The sequence below is a fragment of the Varanus komodoensis genome, unplaced genomic scaffold (assembly GCF_004798865.1).
Source record: "Varanus komodoensis strain SLA01 unplaced genomic scaffold, ASM479886v1 scaffold4, whole genome shotgun sequence".
In the NCBI taxonomy this organism is placed as follows: Eukaryota; Metazoa; Chordata; class Lepidosauria; order Squamata; family Varanidae; genus Varanus; species Varanus komodoensis.
Window position 1 is genome coordinate 5,422,232 of NW_025335941.1, and position 26,323 is coordinate 5,448,554.

The following is a 26,323-nucleotide window of genomic DNA, read 5'->3' on the forward strand; positions in this document are numbered from 1 at the left end:
GAAAAGTCATGAAATGGTACAAAAAGGGGTGGGGAGGAAAAAGGCAAAATCAGTCTCTCCTCATTGGGGTATATGAAAGCAGAATGAAGTGATGTGAAAAAGGGGTATTGTATTTCAGAGGCTATTTTATGTGTGTTCTCATATTTTATTTTTCTTTTTGCAATAGAAATATTCATCCACAAAAATTAGGTTCAATGCCAAGATCCTTTGGTGCTTGCATAGAATAGAGTACATTATATTCAAATTATTTAAATTGTGTGACTCTTACCTTCAGGCACTCTTCTTGTCTAGTAAAGTCTTCACAGTCCCTGCCCTGCAGACTAGGAGAATTAAGGAGGTCTTCTATGTTGGACAAAGCTTGTAGAAGCTGAAGGATCTCTGCCAAGTATGCAGAAGGCACATAAGAAGTTTCCACAGTCATACCTTCAGTCATCACAACAGTTGTCTCTTCATAAACAGTTTGCTGGTATGGATATACAACAGAATTATTATTTTAGTTTCATAAAATGTGTATGGCACTTTCAATAAAGAATATATAACAAGACATGTTTGATTCACAGCAGGTTGATCTCCAGATATTTGGGGTTGCCAAATTGCAATCCCAGAAGCTCCTGTCAGCATGGCCAATGATCAGGAATGCGGAGAGCTGAATTCTAAGACATCTGGATATTAATTTCTGTGAAACCATGAGTTGGACAGTTTCTTCCTTAAACCGTAAACCATGATAAGTATCTCCTACTAATTCATTTCAAGCCAAAGCTGTCAATGCATGCTGTAACAATGCAGCTTTATCATATTCTTATCAAATATAGAATCAGGTTCCTGGATTGTGTTCACTAATAATAAATATGCAGTTAGAATGACTTGGCCATTGTCCCAAGATGATAGAGATAAGAATAGTCAATCTATTTCATTTATTTTCTTGGACTTTTCCTAGCTGCCCATTCAAGTATGCCTAGAAACATGTTAGTAGAAGCAAATTAGATGGGAGACTCCTGTCAGGGAAGCTCCATGGAAAGTGCCAAGCTTTACTGAACAGTCTTTGGAGTCCTGGGAAATGGCTGAAGATTATTAAAACAAAAAACAACTTACTAGTACCTATTTTTCACTTCATAAATTACTTGTGTGAGTACCATCCAACATTTCCATTAAGAGTTAGCTGTTGATCAACTTTAAGCTTTATATACTTTTCATTTTTTATAAATAAAAAAAGAAACAGGAAAAAAAAACTTGGAACAAAAAAGTTACTAGGGACCATATACAAAAATTGCTTCTAAAACTAGATACAATATTAGCAATAATCATTGCATCATCTAAACTTACAATACATAGTTATAAACCATGCTTGTTAAATTGGTAAATAGCCAAATACAATTAATGATTTCACATGACATAGACAATCGTAAGCTATTATGCTTCCCACATCATATTCACAAACTCAATTACAATTAATTTTCCCTCTTTTCTTTCTCTTCTCCTCTCCCCCTTCATTCTCCACCTATTTCCCCTTCTCCCTTTCCCTTTCCTTCCTTCTTTCAAGAGAACAATTATATTAATCTAATCATTGTATACATTATGCATTAGTGATATCCAAAGATTATTTTTTTTACTTTCAATTACAAATAGAATAAAAATTAATAGGCTTTCCATTAAACACTAAATTCATTAAATGGTCTTCCTTTTTATGACTCTCTCTCTCTGTCTCTCTGTCTCTCTCTCTCTCTGTGTGTGTGTATGCTTCCCAGTTAAATTCTTTAACAGGTTTTCTATTTACATAGTTGGTTAATTTAGCCATCACTGCATATTCAGCTGGCTTATTTTCCAATCTTTGCCGGTTGAGTAGTCTTCTGTTTTCCATTTTGCTGCAATTGTAACTCTGGCTGATGTTATCATATATTTAAATAATTCCCCCATATTTATTGGGAGGTAAAATACTCAATAACATATTCCTAGCATTCATTCGAAAGTTTTTTTTCTGTATTTCAGTAGGCATTTTTGACCTTATTACACAAAACTATATACAATAAAAAGTCCCTTCCACTTCTTTGAATTTCCAACACTTTCCATTATAAATCTTGTCCATTTCTTTGAATATCTCTAGGGTGATAACCAATGAAAGAACTTCTTGTACCAATTCTCTCTTAAGGTTTTCATCCATAAAGTTTCCCATTGATGGAATGACATATCTTCTCCAAGGTTCTGCATCCAACTTATCATACATGTTTTGACTTGTTCAGCTTCTGTATCATATTTCAATAATGGCTTGTAAATCTGTCCTAGTACATGCTCTTTTTCCTGTGAAATCAGCTTCTCAAATTCTATTAGATCTCTTATGCTACCTCTTCCTTGTTGAATTTCTCTTCTCAGTCTTGAGACCAGTTGGGAATAAAGAAGCCATTCTATTTTTTCCCCTTCATCTTTTAATGTATGCCAAGATTTGATTCTTCCTTGATGATCCGTCATATCTCCATATGCTATAAAATCTTTTTTTATTGAATATTTGTCATAATATACTACATTGGAAAGTTAAACTTTACATATTGATCATACATTAAAGGTTTGTTCATACAAATCATCATTTCACAGTAGAGACTTAACTTTCTTTGGTTTGTGTTTGCATGGACACACACAGGGCTAGTTTGATGCTTACAGCAGTGCTCATACAAATGTCTCAGAACTGTGTAGAGGACCTTGACTGGACTGTGTAAGGGATTACCATATTGAGCGCTAATCTGATTATGCACATAGCAGCAATCACTTGCACAGCCCCCATATAACATCCCATGTGAGTGCAGTCTAGCTGCAAATCATTTGTACACATATAGCAACATAAATGGAAGAATTACACTGTGATAGTAATATGGGAGACCTTTGCCAAGAGCTGTGATTTTTCACTTCACATAGGAAAAGCTCTTTCTAAATAAAGTATCATTACAGAGCACAATTAAAGAACCATCTGACAAGTTTCTCACTTTCAACAGTACAGCTTATTTAGGTGACAAAAAATAGCAAAAAATATCCATACAAGGCTGTTTTTGGATCAGTACTGTCTATATGTTAATCTGATGTTACATCATTAAGCAACATGTGATTGTTCTAAAATTTGAAAACCAACATTGCTGCTATCCTTCTTTTAACAAACCCTTTTCTGTAGTTATAGTGTTTATGTTCTGTGAATTCATTGCACAGGATCTTATCGCTTTCACAAAAGGAATCCCAAGTGATGGGCAACTGTTAATGCTCCAATGGTGTGCTAGGGTGGCAAGTACCTCTTGGAGCCTACTCTTTATTAAAGTTGGGATAATAATTTTTCTAAATGATTTTTGAAAAGAAGGAAAATATAAAATATAAAAATATTTAGCAGTAAATATGCATCAGTAACAGTAAATGTTTATATTTTTTCTGTAATCGTCGCTTACAGGTAACTACATCATTTCTTCAACTGCATCTCATGGAGAAATCATTTTCATTTTAATTATCATTATAACAGAACCATGCCCAGCTGGGTCTGCTTCCATTTGGCTTATATAGTTATTTGCTTAAGTTATCAATGTTAAGCCTAGAATTGGCTCTCTTCTGATGCATTGGTTGGCAGTATTTTTATGCACATATTTTTCTGAGTCCTTTTGCCTATGTACCCTAATTTGGGGATATAAAATGCATGGTTTCCAAATGCTTATTTTAATACTTTCATCTTACTGTTTGAATGCTGGTTGGTATTTGTGTCACTTCAGTATTTCAGCAAAATACATATTGTGAAATTCTCAAATTTTGAATAGATATTTAATAGAAAAATGTTCATTCATTTAATAATTTGAGTTCTGAGCTTTATCTAATGGAACAACCATTCAGATGCAAATTCTGTTTCATTGGTACATCAGCTTTGTTCTTCAATACAATACTTTTTATGTAGCAATAGTCTAGGAATATGTTTCTTTTCCTCTGTGACCAAATCCAGTGAAATAATCCATACAAACCAGGTCATAACTATACCGTAGCAAATCATGTAAATACAGATGTCTCCTTACAGGCAGTGTACTTCAAGTAACTTGTGCTGTATGCCAAATGAATATTATTAGATTTGAGCTACATCTTTAAAGCTGACCAGAGTTTCAAATTATGTCTATGTGTTTTAGAAACACAGAAGCAGAGTGAGTCAAAAGGGGTCTGCCAGGCCATCTAGTCTTACCCCCGGCTCCAGCTGGCCCCGCTCACGACATGCCCACCATGGGCATGTTGTTTTACTAGAGCTTTAAAACATTTAGTTACTACTTACAACTCCTCACTGAGCAAGACTGCTGAAATCCAGCAATTCTGCAGTTCCTTGTGAAAAGAACTGTAGTTTCTGAACATTTACATGTTGCTATACTTTAAATCAATCAATGATTAGAGGAGAAATTACTGCCATTATTAAAAAGATATCAAGATACAGTGAATATCACCATCTGGTTTGTCTATGTCACTAACCAATGTAAATGATTACAGAAACAAACTTCTTTCCTTGTGAGTAACATATTATGGAAATCCTAGCTTGTACCCAATATATTTCTACAGTTAAGAACAAGTGAATTGTATACTTGTTCATCTCAAATTGCAAATATGATACTGTACAGAATAGATCTTAATTCAGATTTTTTGAGTGCAGTTTTATAAATGAATTACTTCAGTGCATTTAGGATGGTTAAAGATGTTTTAGATGCCTATCAGTCTAAATGTTAGCCTTGACTTCAGTTAATACTAACTTGTTTTCTATTCCATTAACATGAAAATATACAACCAAATAATCATGCAGATTCATTTTTAGAAAGCCTATCCTTTTCTTCAAGCAGTGAAAGTAAAAGTTTATAAATATTTCCATCTGGTTCAAAAAACCCCCTGTATGTTCATTGTTTTGGTATGCATGGTAGCTCTTAAAATCCATGCAGTGAATATTTTCTGAGACCATGTGGTTAATTAGGATGTAATCAGCTATCAACCTCAAATGCAGTATCATACAGTGTAATATTTCAGTTATGCAAGGACTTGCATATTCTTCTAGCAGAGCCTATACTAATAGAACCTATGAGCTACTTCTTGAACTAGTCGTGCAACTTCTTTCACAAGCAATTGCAAAAGAACATGTACGTGACACTTGGACCTTTTGCTGGATTCTCTGCTTGCACATAAATGTGTAACCTAGTTTCCCTGAGTGCAATATTATTTTCATTAGCACTGGAAGAATGACAAAGTTTGATACATCTACGTTTCTCATTTTTCCAATATTCAATTTGACCCAATATTGAGAAAAGGGTTTGCATGAAAATCTGTACATGCCTTTATATACATTTTTCCTAATACATTTATTCCAATAGCATTCTACCTACTATACACATGCACAAGTCATTTTCTTATTGTAGTTGTTTCACAAGCATTTTTCTCAATTTTACTGTGGCAAAGGATGACCAAGTTCCCATTTGCATGTTGATTTCAAAGTGCAGGATTTGAATGTGAACCAAATTAATATCTGCCCTATGCCTGGCCTGTATCAATTCAGATTTTCAAATTAATCCTGTATTTACAAGCAGCCTATGGGATTATGGCTCTTCAACTGCCCTTCTCTCCACCATTCAACATCTATGTAATCAAGGTCCTCAGAGTGAGTTTACGAGCATATACTTTGCCATGTTACTGTGGCTAATAACTACACTTACAAAAATGGGATATAGGTTCTGGCCCTGCCATGCAGCCAGATAAACTGACTTGCTTCAGGTGGCACAATAAAGCATGGAATAAACATAGACAAGGACTGATATCTCAGTGAAGATTTAAAGTATTGTCTAGAGCATGGAGGCACAATTTGGGCTTCATTTCAAGCAGCCAATTTTATTCGGCTTGTGTCAGGAAAAGGATTTGCACAAGAATGGGGTGGCAGATGAACTGTGAGGAATGTGTGCCATCCATAGCCAGATCCTGAAACTTTTAATTTGCAAGTCTATGAGAACATGATTGCCTTGCATTAAGTTATTGACATTTGTGTTCTAGTCTTAGAGGAGCTATTACACATAATTACAAATGGAATAAGATATAGATAATAACTGCTCTAAGGTCAGCACGAAGATACAGATATCCAAACAAGTGTACATTTCTTCTCAGAAAAGCATAAATTATGCAATATATGATCCTATATTAACAAAATGTACTATGAAAGCCAGATTCCTGATTATTCTGTTTTTCAAATCACAGCCAGCATGAAGATGGAATGTTAATTTGCATATAAAAGCTATGTCAGAATGTCTAAGTTTAATTATCAGTCTTCTTGGGACAACTAAATCACACTCTTGCGATTTTTTCATTTATAAGTTCATGCTGTGTATGTCTCTCAATCACTCACAGTAAATATGAATGATCCTCTTCTGAATAAATGTTCATATAAATAAAGTGTATATAAATGTAGAATTATGTAATGTAAGGGAAGGGAAAATTTTGCAGTTTCCAACACCTATATTATATGAAATGGGACTGATATATCTTACCTATGGGAAAGGTCTATAGGCCCTAAACAACTCATAGTACAGACATGATAGGTTACATCAAACAAGTCTTACCTCCTTCAAAAGTGTTTCTCGTGTTATTTATGCATAACACAGAAGCTGGATTTAAGGTAATGTGGGGGGGGGGGAAGAGAACTATACAGAAGTATATTTTCACAAACTGAGAGGTTGTCATACTTGAATCAAGACTTCAGTATTAAAATTAGCTTCATAAAAGATGTGCATATATTTTACTTGAATGTCATGAGAAACATAAAAATGGGGTGTGTGTGTGCAGACAATGGAATTATCTCAGAATTATTTGGCTCTGTATTTATCTGTGTTTATATCTAGAAATAATCCACTAGATCAGAGGTAGAGAAACGTTTTGCTGGGTTGCCAAATTGCATCCCACTGGGCTCTCGGTGGGCTAGATAAGGTCAGTCAGCATGGCCCGTTTGGGAGGTTGTGGGACAGCCAAAATATTTTTCCTGCTTGGGAAGACAAATGGCACACCACGTAAAAAGAATCCACTTGTTATCTTTGGTCTATAACTGGAAGCAAGGAGATTCCACTGCATGCTGTCTTCTTTTTTGGGAGTAGAGAGAGGCATACAAAGGAATGTCAGATACAAGAGCACTAGTTTCCAAGTTTCCAAAGAATTTTCTCTGGAAAATAGTTATTTGTATTGGGGGGGGGGGCACACACACATTTGTAATTTTCTTGTACATGCTACCAAAATTGTAATTTTTAGAGTCAAAAGATCATTCATTACATTTAATATGTGTATACCTTTGATTACATAGTAAAATACTGCATTAAAAATTACTCTGATATTTCCTTACTCCATCATCAGCAACCTAAGCTGGAATGTAAGCTGCAACTTTTCCCCTGGCAGCTCGCTATGACCTTCACTAAGCGATTGAAATGCAAACATTCACTCCAGAGAGGGCACAGTCCACGTGCATTTGGACTGCTGTTCTAACCCAACACACAGCCGATCCTGATAGTCATGCCATATTCTAATAAGCTATATATGCCAGATTTGATAGGTAAACTGTATATAGCTTGCTGTGGAGTATATTTGGACTACATTATATGTGTATATATATATATATATATATATATATATATATATATAGAGAGAGAGAGAGAGAGAGAGAGAGAGAGAGAGAGAGAGATGCGCATTCTTCTTCATACTTACACTAATGTCCTTCTTGGAAAAGAAAGCAGAAAACAAATTCCACTGCTGGCACATTGCAATAGGACAGAATAAGCAGCTAAAGGAACCCTGCCACATTGTGTGCGTGTATGTGATTTTAAAACCAAAATATTTAGTAATAAGTTCTAATGATGGGTGGAAATTTACTAGGTTCATTTTAAGACTCAGTATAGAAATAGAATGGGACAAACTTGAGCTTGAAAAAATGAATGTGAGTAGAAGCAAAAAAAAAAAAAAGTTATATCCATCCAGAACCATTGTTGTGGGTGCTTAGCACTTATCAGCAGAGCTTGAATTCAATGTTTGTCATACTTACATACAAGAGGTTCACCTCTTTTTTTGTAGAAGGCTCATCTTTAACAGCTTTAAAGCAGGCAGGTACAAAATGGGCCCCTTCATGCTAAGTATGGTTGTATCCAATGAAATATGTCAGTGCAGATAAGTCAGATCGTCATTTGACTTTGTTTTTGTTTGGATAAGAACTAAGAACATTTAGATTTCTTTATAGATGGGGATGGAACTCATTTCAGACATCATTTGAGTGTAGGAAATAGTAAAATATACTTGTCCATCCTTACTCCATTCTAAGACAAATATGAATACATATGATGATGACAAAGATAATGACATATGCAAATGATATTTAAAGGCACATTTCCATGCAGATCATTTTAAATTGCAGATGAATATGGAAATGGAACAGAACAGATATCTGGGTGAATACACTATGAAGAAAACAGTTCTGAATAATGCAAAGTTTACCATATTGGGAATGGTATACTTAGGAGGTTATTTGTGTAAATAAAGTGCAATCACATGCACTATACAGTTTACTATATAGTTACAGTTTTTTATTCAGAGAAATACTAATATACTGCCAATCATTAACTCTATCAGATGGTTAAACAGTAACTGACATTTTATTTATTTATTTAAGTAATAACAATCCTCACTGGGAAGTCCTTTCTATTAATTGTTCATATTTTCTATTCACTGGTTCATCTTTTTTAAAGCAAACTGCACCATGGCCATTTGTTAAATGCAATTCAAAAAGCAATATTATATTGAACAAAAATATGAAAATTGCATGGCACATTGCCTAACCTATACTAAATCATCACAATTAAGATATAACTTGGAGTAGGAAAATAACCTTGTGTTGAATTTGGGTGTTTGGGGGTGGGAGAGGAAAAAGTTTTGCAAGCTTAGATACTATAGCCAAATATAGCAGCTACACATTTAAATTCAGTTTATTATTATAGACCTCACTGGCACATAGCACCAATTTGCATGTATGAACACACCGCAGACCTACTATCAAACAATTAAAACCTGTCATTTGGCAAAGCATTCATATCTAAATGGATCGGCTGGAAAGGAACAGATTTCATCCAATTCTTTCCTGCTGCTTTATAACACATCAGATTTGAAAGAGGATAGATAAATTGTATGAGGCTGTTTCCGACAGAGGTGACTTGATTACTCAAATACACCTGCTTGGATGCTCAATTTCCTGATATTGACTGCACACCTGTTACTATAGAATGGTAGTCTGAAGATTCACTTATCTGGTATATAAATATGTAAATATACTTATTATACTTGTTCTATAACACAAATGGCTAAATTTGTATCCTGGCCAAGCCTTCATCAGTAACATTATTTCATGACACTTGTGTTGTAAGCAGACAATGCTTCATTATGCTATTTTTTATTCCTTTGGTTTCTAATAGATACAAAAAATAACATCTAGATGTTGCTGAATAACAGTTCCAGGATGTACTCTCATGAAAAGTTCTATATTTGTATTTAGAAACAAGATTGAACCTATTTAGTTCAACTCTGAACAATCTGAAGTTAAATATGTAAAATGCAAGTTCTGATCTGAGGACTTACCTTAATAATCATGATATTTCCACATTCACATGGTTATGATAAAATCTTAGACCATGGTTAAAAATGCATACTCTCACAGTGGTATTTTGTATATGTTCCTAAGAGAACATATCTGGCATCTGTGTCACAAATATCTGGTTAGCAAATGCACCTGCACTAAGGATGCAGCACGAAACATGCAGTGCCAGATGAAAAATACTTCTGGATTAAGAGTAGTACAATAGTTTACAAAGTCATTGAAGAAGTGCTATATTGGTTTACTCCATTAAAAGCATGTGTTGGCTAAAACAGCACATTCCCTACAAGATTATTCATAGACAGATTGTGTGAAATAAAATGTGAAAAGTTGGTTCTTTAGCTTTTAAAATATGTAAGGACAACCCCAATCGCCATGGTTTTAATCCAATGTTTTATTCATGCTGCAAAGGGACTCGGTGCATTTCTGAAAACTTCTGGGGGCAAATGGGAAATGCCATTACCATTTTGCCCTTTAAAAAATTATCTAAGAGAATGTGATTGGCAGGGTTAAGAAATGAGGAAGTAAACTAGATTAAATTGTTGACCTATATCTGTGGTATAAATGACAGAAAGGGGCCCTTTCACTCACAGATTTGTTTTTTGCTAATGGAAGGGCCGATTTTCTTCATAAAACCCTACCTTTGGACCAAACCCAAAATTTTCCTTCTGCATGTACAGAGGGTCCTACTTTCTCAAGCTGGATTCCTCAGATTCAGAAAAGAAAGTGGAAGGAAAGAAGTAGGGAGATGACTTTACAATTGCAAGGTAACAAAAGTCAGAATACTCAGAGTATGAGAACTATCCTCCTTTGGGAAAAGGGGGAGGACATTTCAGAACTGGGTGGGGAGAGATTCATGGTGAGTTTCTTGACCCTGTAGGAAAACAGGCAAAGCAATAGACAAGAAGTGTCCAAAGTTTCCCATTTTCTAGTCCTGAAGCTGTGGGAGCTATCCTAACAACAGAGTCTGAATCTTTCTGAAGGATGGACAAGATTCAGTTTGGATTCAACTCTTCAAATGAGCAGTTGCTTCTCCCATTTATGCTGCTCCATTTATGCTGCTTCCATTTATGCTGCTCTGTAACCTGCAAAGCTCTAATAAAGGGTGTGCTTCTAAGGTTACCTCTAGGTCTACAGAAGAGGGAAAAGGTGGGGAGAGATCTTACAACAGCACATAGTTGATGTTCACTCAGTAACTTTTCTCTTTTGTAGAATTCTTTCCATTACCAGAGTTCCAACAATGCAATTTCATTTCCTTCATTTTCAGACCACACATCTCCACAAATTTCTTTTTTAAATAACTAACTGCATCATACATGAATTTTCATTATCATCAAATATTATTTTAGTTTTGGAATATGCTACAGTTGCAATGACTACGTATGTTGCCAGCTGTTTTATAAAAGATCATCTTCTGCTAGGAAAGTGGGGCAGTCATGGAGCTCCACATCACCTGAATTTAAGAAGTCCTGACCCATTCCCTTCATCCTCATAAGCTTGTTAGTAATGGTAATGGTAGAACTCATCTTTTTCCACCCTCCAATTTCTTTCTACTGTCCCATCACAAAAACTAAGCTTACCATTTGTACCACATAGCATATGCAACTACTGAGCACCACTGTATCCGTGAAGCAGAGAACCAATATCCTTGAGAGTCTTTGCCACTAAGCAAGCACCTTGACTTTGCCTTTTTTAAAAAAGGTATTCTTGCAATGCTTAGGGCTCAATCTGGTCTGGATGTCCATACCTCTTTGAACTTAGAGGAATATAGGCATCCTATGGAAAGACAGAAGGATCACAGAGAGCAGATCTCTGTACTGCTCCTGCCTTTCAAATCACTTAGACACCCAATTTTGACCACATAAGAGCAGTGTGTTTTGGAGGAGGAGGAGAGGCTGAGGTACCTGAGGCACAGGATACCTTCTAGTTTGGTAGCTTCTGTCACCTACCCTCCCTGCCTCCCCCACAAAAACCCCTCAAAAGCTCTTCTCTAATCCAGTTCTTGTGATCTAAAAGACATTTGTTAGTGTGGTTCTTTCCATTCCAGCTGCCCAAAGTGTGAGATCAAATTGAGTCCAAATCCTCAGCTGCAAGGTTGAAGCATTTATCTGACTTCATGGATGGGAAGTAAAAAAAAAGTTTTACCTTAGAATGTAGATGATTCATTTCCATAACAGAACCAATTATTTATATTAGATTTATGCTGACTTTCACTGATATATTTTATATGCCATGTAATCCATTGGTTGCAATGGGTGCAAGGTTTATGAAAAAAATAGTTACTGGAAGTTTATGAAAATATTTTCTGTTGCTAAAGTAAGCTTATTTCATTAAAATTACATCTGCATCTTAAAAAGCATGTGCAATGTTTACACTATCATATAAGCATTCATAATTCTTATCTATTATCATAATTATAATTCCTCACAACAGCCCTGTGAGGTAGGTATTTTCATGTCACTATAAGTTAAATATTGAACCAGAGATTAAGCAAATTATTCCAAATTGTATAAGACTCACTACTCAGAACACATTTATTTCATAAGCATTTAATGGGAAATATCATTCTGAAATAGATCTATGCAAATCAGAAGTAACACGTGTATTTTTAATAGACAAGAATTCAACCCAACAAATATGATTGCATTCTTTATTGAAAGTACAATTCCAGATAAGCAGACTTTCCAGCACCAGAGATCTGTCTGAATGGTGAAAAAAGCCCTCTCCACCATTATTCTATTGATAAAATATTTGAATTGTATGTGTTTTAGTTAAAAACTGATAAAAATCACCCTTTTTCCTGAATGTTCTCCTAATAGGTAGTAAAGAGTCTACATCATTTATATGTTGTAGGAAGGAACAAAACATCTCCGATCTCTTCCTACATGTTTATGGATTATATATTGTGGAGAAATAAAAGCTAATTAGAGTTTGCATGGGATGACAAGTTGAAAATAAATATTTCTGAGTCACATATGTTTATTGAACAAAATAAATGTATGGCAAACTGACAAGTTTAAACCAGTAATGTTATGGAAAATGAGGTAACAAAAACAAATATCTGTTTTTCTTTAATGCTAAGGTATTACTATACTTTTTGAGCTACTTCTTACTTTAAGTAAAGGGCATTTTTCAGAGCAAATCATGCAGCACAAGATTTATGTAGCAAATCATGTAGCCCAGGGTCTATACTGTACTGCACAGCTTTTTCTGATACTCTGTTTTAGACAAATTGGCATAGAACTGGGAACGCTCATTGTTAGTTGGGTTCTGTTAGTAGCAGCATTTGCAAACATACATGTTTGCCAGGAACAACTCACAATTTGTGCATAGTTGAGTCTTCGAAACTGAGCAAATTTGCTCTCAATATCTTGCCAGCGCTTGCTGAGCTGTTTCAGGGTTGGTTCCACTGCTTTTGCAGCCCCTTCCTTAGACAAGCGATCAGCTTGCCTCTGTACCGCATTCAGCTCTTCCTTCTTCTTCTCCAATTCACGATCAATTTCCTATTGAGCAAAACCAATACAGGGCCCAGGACAATTAGCTAACTAGAAAATCAACTCCTAAGAATTAGCAAAATACTTCTGAAGATTTTTCCCCCAATTTTATTGTTACAAACAAAGAAAAAGTACACTTATTTAAATTTTAGTTTACATTTAGACAGAAGATACATAAGTGACTTGTGGGTCAGCTAGCTGTTTAATTTTAGATATTTAAGTAATTATTAATTGTATGTTGAAAAGGTGGTCAAAGTAGGCCCATGTACTAACTGTTTAGTTCATCCTAGTATGATGAGACAGCGAATTGGAAAGATCACTATAATGCACAGGAATCATTTATTAGATACTCATACTGATTGTCAGTTGTAGGACTAGAGGCTTTGTGCTTTAATACTGAAGGGAATTCAACAAACAATGAAGCAAAAGAAGACGAAGTAAAATAAACGAGGCAATTCTTTGACAAAATGTAAGAAAATCTTTAGAATTTTGACAGTGATTCATGAATATGTTCTGATGAAAATGAATGTGCTAACATGTAAAAGATTTCATCCATATACCGATAAGTCAATTGCTCATCTGGAATAAAGATACAGAATCAATTAATTTTTTCCGTTAAAAAAGTAAAAGTTTCTTAAAGACAGTACACTTGATATGCACAAGTAACAAACATTTTATATCTTTGTTAATCTCTTGTATGATATATGACATAACATTTACAAGGATTCAAGAAACTGAGTAGATTGAATTTTCTTTCATCAAGCATTATCTAAATTATTTAAATAAAATAATTTATTTATCAGTATCCTATAATTCTATATAATAAAAAGTTATACACACAAAGAGGCACACACATATATATTAATTTTGATATAAAAACAAAGAAAAACAGTTTTAAAAGTAGTATTACCTTTAGCTTCTGTTCATCTTGGGGGTCTGGTAGATTTGCTAACTTTTTCTCAATATCATCCAGACACTTCATTAGATCATCAGCCTGCCTTTTATACTGATACCATTGATGAGAAATTTCCAAAGCCTTTTTCCTTCTTTGAGACCTCAGATCCTGTTTATATTGTAGATATTATTAGAAATGCAATTACAATGGTTCATATAAATGGTGCTACTATATGGAAGCATATAACTCCTGTGTGGTACTAGTGGTGAAAATAGGGAATAGCAAAACAACCATTAATTAAAAAATAGTTTGATATTAATATATAACATTTGTCTGTATTTTAAAATATAGTCCATGCATCATTTCTTTAAGCAAGTTGATAAATATAAACATCGTATGTTCCAAGAGTGTGTTTTCTTTAAAAAAAAGTTTAAACAAGTATTTATTTTTGATGTAAAATGCTGACTTTGGGAAGCAATTAAGAGTTACTGGAAACAGTCCTATATCAATGTAATTGCAAATGATTTCATTTCAGATTGCAGTTGACAAAGGTAGCTCTGTATGTATAAGATGCTCCTTTTCTATTCTGTTGATTTTTATCTCCTGCTGTAATCCACATAAGCATCTTGTGCCATGCTTAAGGGGTCCTGCTACAATGCGGAGCAGGGGATAGAAATCCCTACTGTACAGGTGGAACTCCACTCGTTTTTCTTGCTACAGCCCTATATGATTGTGAATAGTAGTTGACCATGAAACATCACTGAAATGAATTAGGGTATATTTAATCTACATGTTAATATTCTAATTTATTGGTGTAATTAACATTGATTATGGTTATTTCAGACTGCTATTTACAAAGTTTATATATAAATATAAATTATTATGCAAACAATGAAAGATAGTCACTAGTTCAATGGAAACATGCAACCACTTCATAAAATAAAACACATCAACTGTTATATGTAAAATATATAAAATAATAACAGTATAAGTTATACACAGTTTCCATTCTTGTTAATTCAATTTGCAAAATATGTGACTCAAAAATGAATGTTAGGATACAGTCCATTCCTAGGAATAACATGAACAATAGCTGTGTCTATTTAGAAATTAGCATTGCCTATTCACCAGTACCATATAATATAGAACAATTCGGATAATTAGGGAGAAGTGATTTTATTCATTCTATGTGAAAATGTAGAAGAATAAAATGTTCCTTTCCAACAGCTACAAACATCCTGGAGGATTCCAATCATACCGCACGAGAACCAGAAAAGTCTGGGCATCCTACTTCTATAAAGATCAAACTACATGTTACTTTGAAAACAAAATGAAAAACTGCCTTATCTTTTCCTTTATTCTTATGTAAGCACAGAAAACTCAGTTCTGATCAGGACTCTAGCATGGGGGCAAGGGATCTGGACTGCCTACCTCCCTAGCAATTTGCATTATTAGAAAATTAAAGGATTGCTAGAAAAAGAATGGAATTGATACGCAGAATTGGTATGTCCTTTTTTGACAGTGCAGATTGCAAGTGTAAAGGACCCAAATCATACTGAAGTCATAGAAATAAGACCTGATTTAATCCCTTGTGTTTACAGTTGAATATGGAAAACATGATCTTCAACTAAACACATTTGTGGGTTGGATCAACAAAGTGGAATAGCATTACTACACATTGTTTAGATGAATAACCACTATAGATTAATTAATGGTTTAAGATGAGAGAAACACCATAACTTCCTTTCACCAGATTGTTTTAGAACAAAGACTAAGATGTTACTGTATTAATTATTATTGTGAGTTTTATAGTTTCCCATACATTTCCTTCTTTCATGACTATTCAAGGAATAGTTAAGGGTAAGTCTTCATGAAACCCCCGCCCCTCGGTAAATGTGCATGGTTGCAATGAGAGACATATCAGGACCAGTATATATTAAAACTGTAGTAGAAGGTTCATACACATAAGTTTGCAAAAAGAAAATACTCCTTTTTTCCAAGGGCCTGCTAAATAAAGGTGAACAATAGATATATTTAAATAGAGCTCACTTTTGTTTACAACCAGCTGTGAAAGGTACTTGAAATGCTAACTGCATGAAGGAGGTGGTTAAGATGAAAGGAACAGACCTTGTGCTACAACTTTCCTGACTTCTATCTTGCCTGCTTTTCCATGGATAACATGAAATTAGAGAAGTTTAGCAGAAGAGAAATACTTAACCCTCTCTAGAGTCCCTGCACACCAGCTCTGCCATGTGAAAGACTGAAATCCAAGATTTTAAAAACTATATTTTTACCTTTAGAGCGTTATGTCTGGTCTGCAGCAGGTGTTGCTTAGTTTTTATTTCCTCTCTCTTTCTTTCATCTGTGATTGTTTGGTGAAGTGCATCTCCTCGTTTAAGGAGTTCTTTTACAGTACTATCATTATCTTCACTCTGTTGTTGTTGTTGGTGGTATTTAAAAATAAAAGAAGAATCATTCATTTAATCCACATTTTCTTAACCACTTTCAAGAGCTTTAAAAAATTCACTATTGGATTACACTACTGCTACAAATACTAATAACAGGACAATAACAGACAACACCAACTTGTTCTGTTGAGGTTCTTGTTTCCATCATAATATTATATATTATACAATGAATGTACAAAATACAGCTGAGAAAAGAAGAAAGGCCATCAGGATCTATGGGTAGATCGCTGGGAAAACTGGCAATACATCTCCAAAGGTTTCTGACTGCTGCGAATTTAACAAAAGCAAGGTATATTGCAAGGAAAAAAAAAAATCTGCCATGGTGGCTTAATGTGTGCTAACTGCTTCCTCTCAACCTCAGGATCCCTTATCTACAAAAATGGAATACAAATTGTTTGCTTATGACCAGGTGTTTGCTCAGGTCTACTGGCCAGGCTTAAACTACAGTGGTGTGTCAGAATCTTTTACTTGTGGTACCTTAGTAAATAGTTCATGATACTTAATATATGTAATATGTAATTTGCCCTGAGCCAAAATTTTATGTCTGACTTTGGTTGGTAGAACTTAGGAGTAAGCTGAAGGCTTACAGAGTTAAAATGAAAAGGTTTCTACTCAGAAGGTCTATACTCTTAAATTAAACACAAGGCAGACAATAAAGGTATGGGAGGACAGAGGGAATTTGGTACATTAGACCTAGTAGCTAAGACGGTGGTTCTTAAAAATTTGTTAACCTCATCTATACGTGCTTCAAACAACACTAGCTCTTTGCCATGCAGTGTGATGTTTACAGAATATTCCACTACAATGTAAATCTTTGGTATGATTTTCAATTAAAAACTGATGGCTTGAATTGTGGTGTTTACTTTTCAACACTATAATAAAAGTGGGAAATAAAAAGTGGAAGTAATATTGCAGGTGATTTTGAAATTCACTGGCTTGTGGGGATGGGCATTGAGTGGCTAGTATGCAAGAGTTTTGTTACACTTCAGAAAAGAACGGGATTCCAAGGTAGTTAAATTACTTTTGTTTGAGCAAAATTTCCTAAAGTCTGGTACCTTTTCAAGAGAACAACTGCAGAAATAGCAGCTATTGGGAAAGTATAAGAATTACAGTGTAAGTTGTAGGACATTTCAAGAAAAATAGTAGGGATAGGAAACACTGCAAAAAAACCCCCCCAAAAACAACAAACATACATAGGTGTTTTACAAGCAGTAACAAAGGAAAGCCATGCAATCTGGGGAAATTCTACCGTGTGATAGTGTTTACTCCATGACTGAGGCAAGCATGGTTACTTGTTGTGTTACATGAATGTAGACTGTAGAATGATGCTTGAAAGCATCAAACATTTTCAGATTAGATAGTGTTACTGAATTCTTGAAGTAACTCCTCTCCCTATTTTTTGTTTACATAAACTATGTAGACTTGTTTTGTTTAAATGAGCCCATCACTGCATGCATCCCCTTGAGCAGAAAAAGGTTGTGCACCTTGCCATCACGCAAAACATGCATCATTTATTTCTAGAGTTTTTATTTAAATGTTTTACTATTACAGTGTCCTTTTATCTATTTTTGAAAAGACACAAAGAATAAATAAAATATATGGCATTGCATTAGGCAACCTTGAAATTTATTGCTAAATCACTATAATGGTGGAGCTATAAATACTACATTCGGCACTGCAATTGTTTAACAGTTCAAGAGAATTACACTGTGTGTAAACTTTTTAAAGAGTCAAATGAAAACATAGAGGATTATAATTTCTTCCCCAACATTTATTTATTTGTATTCCCAGTTCATTCATACTTCCATCACAACCAATTTACCATATCTTTATTGAAGTCTTCTTCGTTCAGATTCACCCCCTGCTGAATTTCAGCCTCCAGTGGTTCAAGCAATTTTTGTATATCGAAGTTAAACTGCTCCAGTTCCTTCAAAGGAATGAGGGGCTTTAAAAAAAAGTTGGACAGTGGGGAAGAGGGAAAGGAATGGAAGACTGTTAATTTTACAGTTCAAACTTCTTTCTTATAAATCATAAGGAAATTTTCTTTCTCTCCAATTGTTAAATTAAGTACATATACATTCTAAGTGTTTCACGAAATAAGTTATATCTAATAAAACTACTGATGCTACCTTGGCTGATCATGGTTATCTCTGGTTTTCACCTAGCAGTTTCTTTGTGTTAACAAAAAGAATTTAATCATAAATAATCAACAATAATAATATAAATGTATTTGTTATTTTCTCTACTTCCAGTCCAACAAAACATATATGTGTAATATAGCTTTTGCTTAAAAAGGCAGCACTTAGAGATAAATTTATGAAAAGTACATGCAGTGCATTGCAATTTTTAAAATAAAGAATCATAACCTAACATTTTGATCAAGCCTGGAACATCAGAAATTTGACACATTCAAAAGCATGTTTTTTTTTAATATTTATCCATCTTCCCTAGTGTATTTGTTTTTATATTCTGAACAACTGCATTTGTATTAAGGCAACATATTAACAAATATAAAGAAATATATCAAATAAATTTAAAATATATCTATAAAATTAAATTGGAAATGGATATCAGGTATGATTTAAAAAAAAAACAATATAGAGATTTAGAAAGCTTTGAAAGAAGTTAGAACTTAGTTACTGATTTATGTGAATTATAACACAATATTGCCTTCAATTTAGAATCAATTTAGAGTGGCAAAGATCTATTTATGATTTGCAATAAGTAAGCTAGTTTCCACTTGCTTTCCCTAGGCACCACATGGAGAAAAAATAATATACAGGTGGGCAGTTACAAAGTCTTAAGTGCTTCCTAAGACCTGGTTATAAAATGATCAAATTGCGATATAGCAAAGTTTCTTTTTAAAAGCTTTAATTATATTTGTTTGATGTGGCACACTGTAATCATTTCTAAACAAAAACTTAAGTATTTTAGCTTATTCATATTAAGGTTACTTCAAAGTTTTTAAGATATTTGACATAAAACTACTAATGCAGTCGTATCAGCCAGTTCATCTGCAACTGAAATCTGTATGAACTATTAAAATACATGACAATGAAACAGGTTCACACAAATGTTAAGTGTCATCGCTAGGAAACATGTACTTGAGGGGTGGAGACAGCATGCTGAAAGGTCATCCAGTTCATTTATCCAGAGCCCTCTACAGGTCTATCTATTTGCATGGCATTGACTTGAAAAGTAACTTCTGGTAATAGAATGTGATTTTTTTGTCTTCCTTTTCCTCTTGTGTTCTCAAATGTATTCCTTACAGTAGCAGACTAGATCAGAGAGTCATGTGCTAGCTTATGTGTATGTCCTCTATTTTGGACATATATATATTTCTGTATTTCCTAGTTAGGTTTGTTTTTTCCCTAGTATCAGATATAAGCAACAACAGTGATAATAACAATGACAATAGAATATGTGAAAGCTTAACTATTTTCCAGATATTTCTGAAAAAGTTTCAGTATAAATATTGCTAACATGTATGCACATGTTTTGGCTTTAATATTGTATCCTCCCTTACCTCCTTCACATTTTTGGTTCATGCTAGTTTCTGTTTTGGAAAATGTACCATAATAGAAACAAACATACTCACTTTATCAAGTTCTATTTAGCATGTATACGTAGCTCCACACCAGAACATTTCTTCCTACCTTTTCACTTTTAATTCTTTCTGATATGGCTGCAAATCGTTGGTTGAGCTCTGTCAGTTTAGGCTCTATTACTTTCCTGCAGTAATCGCCACGGTTTGTCATCAAGTCTACTGCCTGGTCACGGACAGAGTCCACCTTTGGACGTATATCATTCAGCTCAGTCTTTAAGCGCTACAGTCCATGAGTAAGAGACAGGGCTTGAAGTTAGTAAGAAATGCAGGAAGAAAGAAAAAGAGAGAAAGAAAGAGTGTGCAAAGGAATAAGGAGCAAAACCATAAAGCAAACTTTAGACCGAGGCCTTTGTCTATGCACGTAGCTTTGCCATTCTGGATAATCCATGACTAGTTTTTAATACTTTCAAGCTGATAGAGACAGAAAAGGAATTTAATTAAGCACACAAGAGAGGTGTCCTTGGAAATAAATTTACTTCCCCTTCCCTCTGCTGCTTCTTTAAACAATACAGTTCTCAGACTGGCTAAAATACAGGGCACCTTCTCCTAGCACCAATTATCACCTGATATTTGCAAGGAATACTAGGAGTATTCTCTGTTTGCTTAAAATGAATCCCAGTAGTCTAATGTAAATGCTTAGCAATCAAGAGAAACAGAAGAATAGAGTCAGGGAGGGTGTGGATATACAGGTATATAATAAATAAATAAAGAGATATAAAGGAAAAACTGTTGGAATATTAGAATTAAGGTTTTTGTGAAATTAAAAGTGTATCCTATATATCCATAATACATTTAGATCATCATTTATACGTCTGTTTCACTGGAAATCAAGGCCAAGATTATTCACAGTATTGTATTCTTGATCAATGTATATGGATGTGAAAGCTAACTGAAAGAAAACTGGTGCTGGAGGAGAGCTTTGCAAATATCTATACACAACAGAAAAAACAAACAAGTGGGTCCGAGCCTTCTCTGCAAGCAAAAAAGACAAATTAGAATCTGTACTTAGGGAACATCATCAGAAGGCAAGACTCACTGAAGGGGACAATAATACCGGGGAAATCAAAGGTAGAAGTAGAAGAGGAAGACCAATTATGAGGTGAATAAATTCCAGAAAGGAAGCCACAGCCTCAGGTTTACAGGAGCTGAGAGTGGCTGTCAAGGAGAGGATATTTTGGAGGGTATTCATTCAAAGAGTTGCCCTAAATCAAATAGCTAGAATTAGTGCCAGTACTTTAAATGTATGTATGCCAAGGGCATAAGGAATATTTTGTTGGTTTCAGATTTGTGACTTTATGCAGTGATAGAACATTTGAAATTCTTGAACATCTCAGCTAAGTGACAAATTACTCTCACTAATCCTTTCTCTCATAAGATAGTATGACCTGCCTTGCGAGAACTAATGCATGACAATTGTGTTGCACAGGTAGGAACTATTTAAAATATTATTAATAGTAAGCACATTGCCTCAGCAGATATTTTTCAGAAGACGAAATCCTGCAGGTTCCTTGAAATATTTGAAATTCTGCTAACAATCCCCTGTGGTTTTCTAAAATAGTTTGTCTATGTGCCATAAACTAAAGTATTGTGATGTTACAAAATAAAGAAAAAAGAGTTGATTTTATATTAATATATAGCTCTTGGTTATTTCAAAAACCTAAAGAAGGAACATGACCATTTCAGCCATAACCTAGAAAGCAACAATAAATGTACATCTGATACAAAAAGATATTTTTTAAAAGAATGAAAGGCATAAGGGCTTCAAACTGCAAACTTTGTAGCAAGGCTTGAATGTCTTATTTGCAAATATCAGGAACGGATAGCTTCACTCAAGCTACGTTGATGCTGTATTCTCCAATCTTAGCTACAATCACAAGAAGCCAGGAGGACTCAATCTGGTCATATAAACCTATTCATTTTGGCTCGTTGATTGAGGAAGTTATGGGTCAAAGGTAACCCAATGGCTTTACCTGCTTAGAATAGCTGTGAACTGAGAGGCTACCAGTCCTGTAAACATCATCATAGAAACTTGTTTAGTGCAATATATAACTAAATTAATAAGCAAAGTTTATTAAATGAAAATAGATAAAACTTTATATCATACATTAATAGAGCTGTTCCAAATGAATTCACCCTATTCCAGGTGAGATTGAGGTGGAAACCATGTACAGAATTTCTGGGTTTTTTTTTTTTTTAATTGGGCCCTCAATCAGTACCAACTGAAACCCAGCGTCTGTGTAATAAATATAGATTAGACTTGTCTACAATTTACTTGCTAAAATTCTTCTGCTTTATACATCTTTTTTCCAATAAGGAAACAGAATATCCAAGAGTTTTGAGAAGGTGAATGAGCTCCCAATTTCCAGAACACTTGACTAAGATAATTGTAGTGTTTATTGGAAATATTCAGGTGAAGGAGCAAGTCTGGAATAGTATGTTTACCTTCTCTGCTGTTCTGATGCTGTATGAATGAGGAAGCCACATGTATCCTATTAGAGGGGCAAAGAGAATCACTTTGACATAGTACTTATGTGAGTCTAACCCTTCTACTACCAGAGCAGAATGGGATTCAGACACTGGGCACAGGAACCATGTAACTGATATGAGAATGGGGCATGTTGAGATCTCAGTGTGATCCAGTGCAAACAGTGAGAGGATGGAAATGGATGGGGGGCTCTGACAGAAACAAGAAGAGGATTTGGTCACTGTTTTTTTTTTTTTTTTTTTTGGATGGATCCTTGCCTATTAGCATTTCTTCCGTAGAAGGTAGTGAATGCAGCAGTGAGCAGGAATATTTTTGTATGAAATATGGAAGAGAGATGCTTGACTAGGTATCAGACAAGGAATTTATCCAAAGAATAGAACTGGAAGGACTAAAAATGGGAAATTTAGGAAGGGAAGTTTCATGTTATCAAAATGGCCAAAACTTTGAAAAGATAAAATGTTTAAATAAGCAGTTGCTTTTTCATGTTGCATGTCAATCAGGTGGAGATAAAGCTTTGTATTTTTAGGTAAGAGATTAATTTGTATGAAGATGCTTCTGCTGTAGGAGTTACACATACATTTTGTAAGCCTTTCTATAATAAGCGACAGCACATCCCTCTTCAAATGATAAATCACTTCCATGAGGATTACATCAAATTCTAATACAATGTTGTCAAGCAATATCACTGCTTGGAGAGCCAATATCTTTCTCAGAAGGAAAGATATTTGATAAAAGGAGCAAAGTGATAAAGAAGGCTGGTGTTCCATTTTTAAATAGACAGAAACAGTATTCAGGAGATATAGGCTTAGCAATAAGTGTTCTGCTCACCATGAAGTCCTCAAGCCTTGAAATAACATATTTGATTTTTTTACTGAATCGGCTTATTCTCTGCTTTCTTGAACAATTTAAAAGCTGCTGGACAATGCTTATACCATGACAAAAACAATGTTGTGCTATAATCCTAAGATATTATTTGAAACCTATAGTGCAAAGCCCCTGGACATTCACTACCTATGAAATTTATATAAAAGATGGTTTCCAGAAAATTGTATTTGTTACCTTAAGAATTTCCTCCCTTTGTTGAGGTCTTTGGGTTTCAGATTCATCCAGGATTATTTCAGTCCGATACATCCAAGTGGTGATATTAGCAACATTCTGATCAAAAGTGTCCATTTGTTTCTTATATGCCTGCATGCACATAAAGGACATATAACACATCATTAAGTCATTAGTGCCTCAGAAAAAAGAAAACATCAAGATGGTAAAGCTGTTGTTAATACTGGCTGGATTCAAGGATCTTTAAAACTGTTTCCATGAGCCCAAATATGGCTCACCCCATCAGACAACAGGCCTAAGTGCTGCAGGGCAAAATGAGAGGAAACTGCAAAAGCATTTTCTGATAATGGAACTATTATTTTTAATCCCTGTAGGTGTTCACAAATCACCTAAAGAAATTCTTAGAATTCCAGACGTTAAAACAGTCCTTCTACCTAGTTGTGAATGAAGAATGGTATCCACCTACTCCACCTAAATGTGTGAACACACTGGGATCAAAATATGGGAGGCAAGAAAAGAGAGATCCTCAGCTTTTGCGGAGATTCAAAAGACTTGCAATAAGTACTGGTGCAGTTAAAATGCTCCTCCACCATCCCCAAATAGGGTGGTAAAACCTGTGCATGGACCCTGCACTCAGGCTTCCAGCAACCATAGATAGTCTAGAAGATGGGAGATTTCTTGTATAATAATCAAATACAGATTAATACAATGCTAACCGTGATCATGCTATGGCTTGAAAGTTGGTAGGCCTTATAGAGAATGGAGGGGTAAAGAATATTTCTGACTCTGAAGGTTGAAGTGTTGCTGAGGAGAAGTTACTGTGTTCAAAGTAAAGCAGGATAAAACACTTTACTCATTCTTTAGGATCTGGTACATCTGTGCTTGTATGTTAGAAGATGCACCCATGCATCCCCCATAACTGACAGTGTAAGAAGGAGAACTAACCCTAGAATTAATCAAGGAGAACCTTCTGTTGGCATGTCAATGGATTCCATGTGTCTAAAAAAGATGGGCTTGAACATCACAGTTGTCTTAAAGCCAGTTCTCCTTCCCTTTCACTTGTGAAATTTTTCAGGAATCCCAGCTCCTCTAAAAGCAGCTTCCAACATCTTCATTCAATGATGTATTTTAGGAGTAATTATAAATTACTGTCAAACTTAATTTATTTTTACAGTATGGCCACTGCTGGTGTTTCACAGGAAGATCTGGAAACACTTTAAAACTAAATAGGTCAAACGGCTTTTAAATGAGTATATATTTTCCCTACCCCATTTATCTATCTTATTTTATCAGTTAATCTCTCTCCCTCCCTCCCTCCCTCTCTCTCTCTCTCTCTCTGTAGGTGTGTGTGTAGTCAGAACACCAAATTGATAAAATCTTTATTATTTACTTTATTTACTATAGTATAGTGCACTTATCGTGATTGCAAACAAGGCACAAGAAACACACAATTTGGAATCATGGCAAAGCATTATCAGAACTTTTATCTTTGCTTGTAATGAAATTCTTATTCCAGTTGAAACAGAATTAAAGAGCTATAAGAATCAAACATCTGTTGTACAGTAGGTGGAACATATGCTCAGTGAAGATGGCCATATTACTAGATTGGTATTAAAGAGGTGGCAGCAATTCCTACATATTTCATTCTTTTATTAAATTGGCACAACTACATTTCCCACCTTGCTCAGTTCACTCAGGTATGTTCTTCTGCTGATAGTTTACCTTGATGTTTACAAAAGGGTTTAAGGAACATCCATGGTAGATCGTTGAAACTAGATCAGGCACAACTGTGGATTCTACTAATTTAAGCAAGGGTAAGATTTGGAATCAAGATAATCTAGATTGTAGTACCAATGTAGTGAGATTGAAGCTGGAGAATGTGGCACCTGAGGACTGCCCATCTTGTTGCAAACAGTTCTCAGATAAGACTTCCACTCAAGCCTCTGATTTACTGCCTGAAAGCATGGGAACTAAGAAGGCAACAGAATCTTGAAGGAAAGGAATATGTTTCAGGAATGTCTCCCAGGAGAAGTCCATTCAAGACAGATGAACAGTGATGCCCTCTCTGATGTTCGGCTCTCTTAAATATCTGTTGTGATAGGCTATCAGAAGATGGGTTCAACAGAACCTCCTCTTCTATTTAAATCAATAGCCAGAACACATTGGCTGAGATCAAAGTCTTTAGTCTTAGGAATATTTTATCACCAGAATTCATTCTAAATCTGTGAACTTTGTTTGTCATGACTAATGTAAGTGTCTGATGAGCCATTTGCTGCTATGATTAAGACTCTGAATGACTACTAACCTTGAAACCGCATCTTTAACTAATCATAGAATACTAGTGTCAGAAGGCCATCAAGTCCAACCCCCTGCAGGATGCCAGTTACATCATCCCACTCAGATAACTGTCTTTGCTTCTTGAATACATCTAGTGTGGAAGAGCAGACATCTCTTGGCAACTGGTTCCACTGCTGAATTGCTCTTACAGTTAGTAAATTATTCCTTGTGTCTAGCCTGCAGCTGGTGTGCTGTAGTTTAAGTTCATTGTTGTGTCCTTCAATCTGGGATGAGTGAGAATAGGTGTCTTCCTTCTTCTTTGTGGCTACCTTTGAGGTACCTGCAGAGTACCACTGTGTCTTCTTATAGTCTTTTCTCAAGGCTAACAGGCCCAGTTC

The 26,323-nt window shown here is 34.9% G+C and overlaps 1 protein-coding gene across 8 annotated transcripts in view; it reads right to left on the reverse strand.

The window, feature by feature from the left end:
* DMD (dystrophin) overlaps positions 1-26,323 on the reverse strand; it is a 994,758-nt gene that overhangs the window by 568,728 nt on the left and 399,707 nt on the right. For 7 of the 8 annotated variants that reach the window (XM_044441365.1, XM_044441364.1, XM_044441363.1 and 4 more), the window contains 7 exons: positions 23,652-23,780; positions 20,157-20,327; positions 18,323-18,445; positions 16,327-16,464; positions 14,048-14,200; positions 12,964-13,146; positions 269-463 (listed from right to left, as the gene is read on the reverse strand). In XM_044441365.1, the coding sequence (XP_044297300.1) occupies positions 269-463; positions 12,964-13,146; positions 14,048-14,200; positions 16,327-16,464; positions 18,323-18,445; positions 20,157-20,327; positions 23,652-23,780 (1,092 nt within the window). Of the gene's footprint in view, positions 1-268; positions 464-12,963; positions 13,147-14,047; positions 14,201-16,326; positions 16,465-18,322; positions 18,446-20,156; positions 20,354-23,651; positions 23,781-26,323 lie in introns of those variants that run through there. The other variant, XM_044441367.1, reaches the window with a different exon arrangement.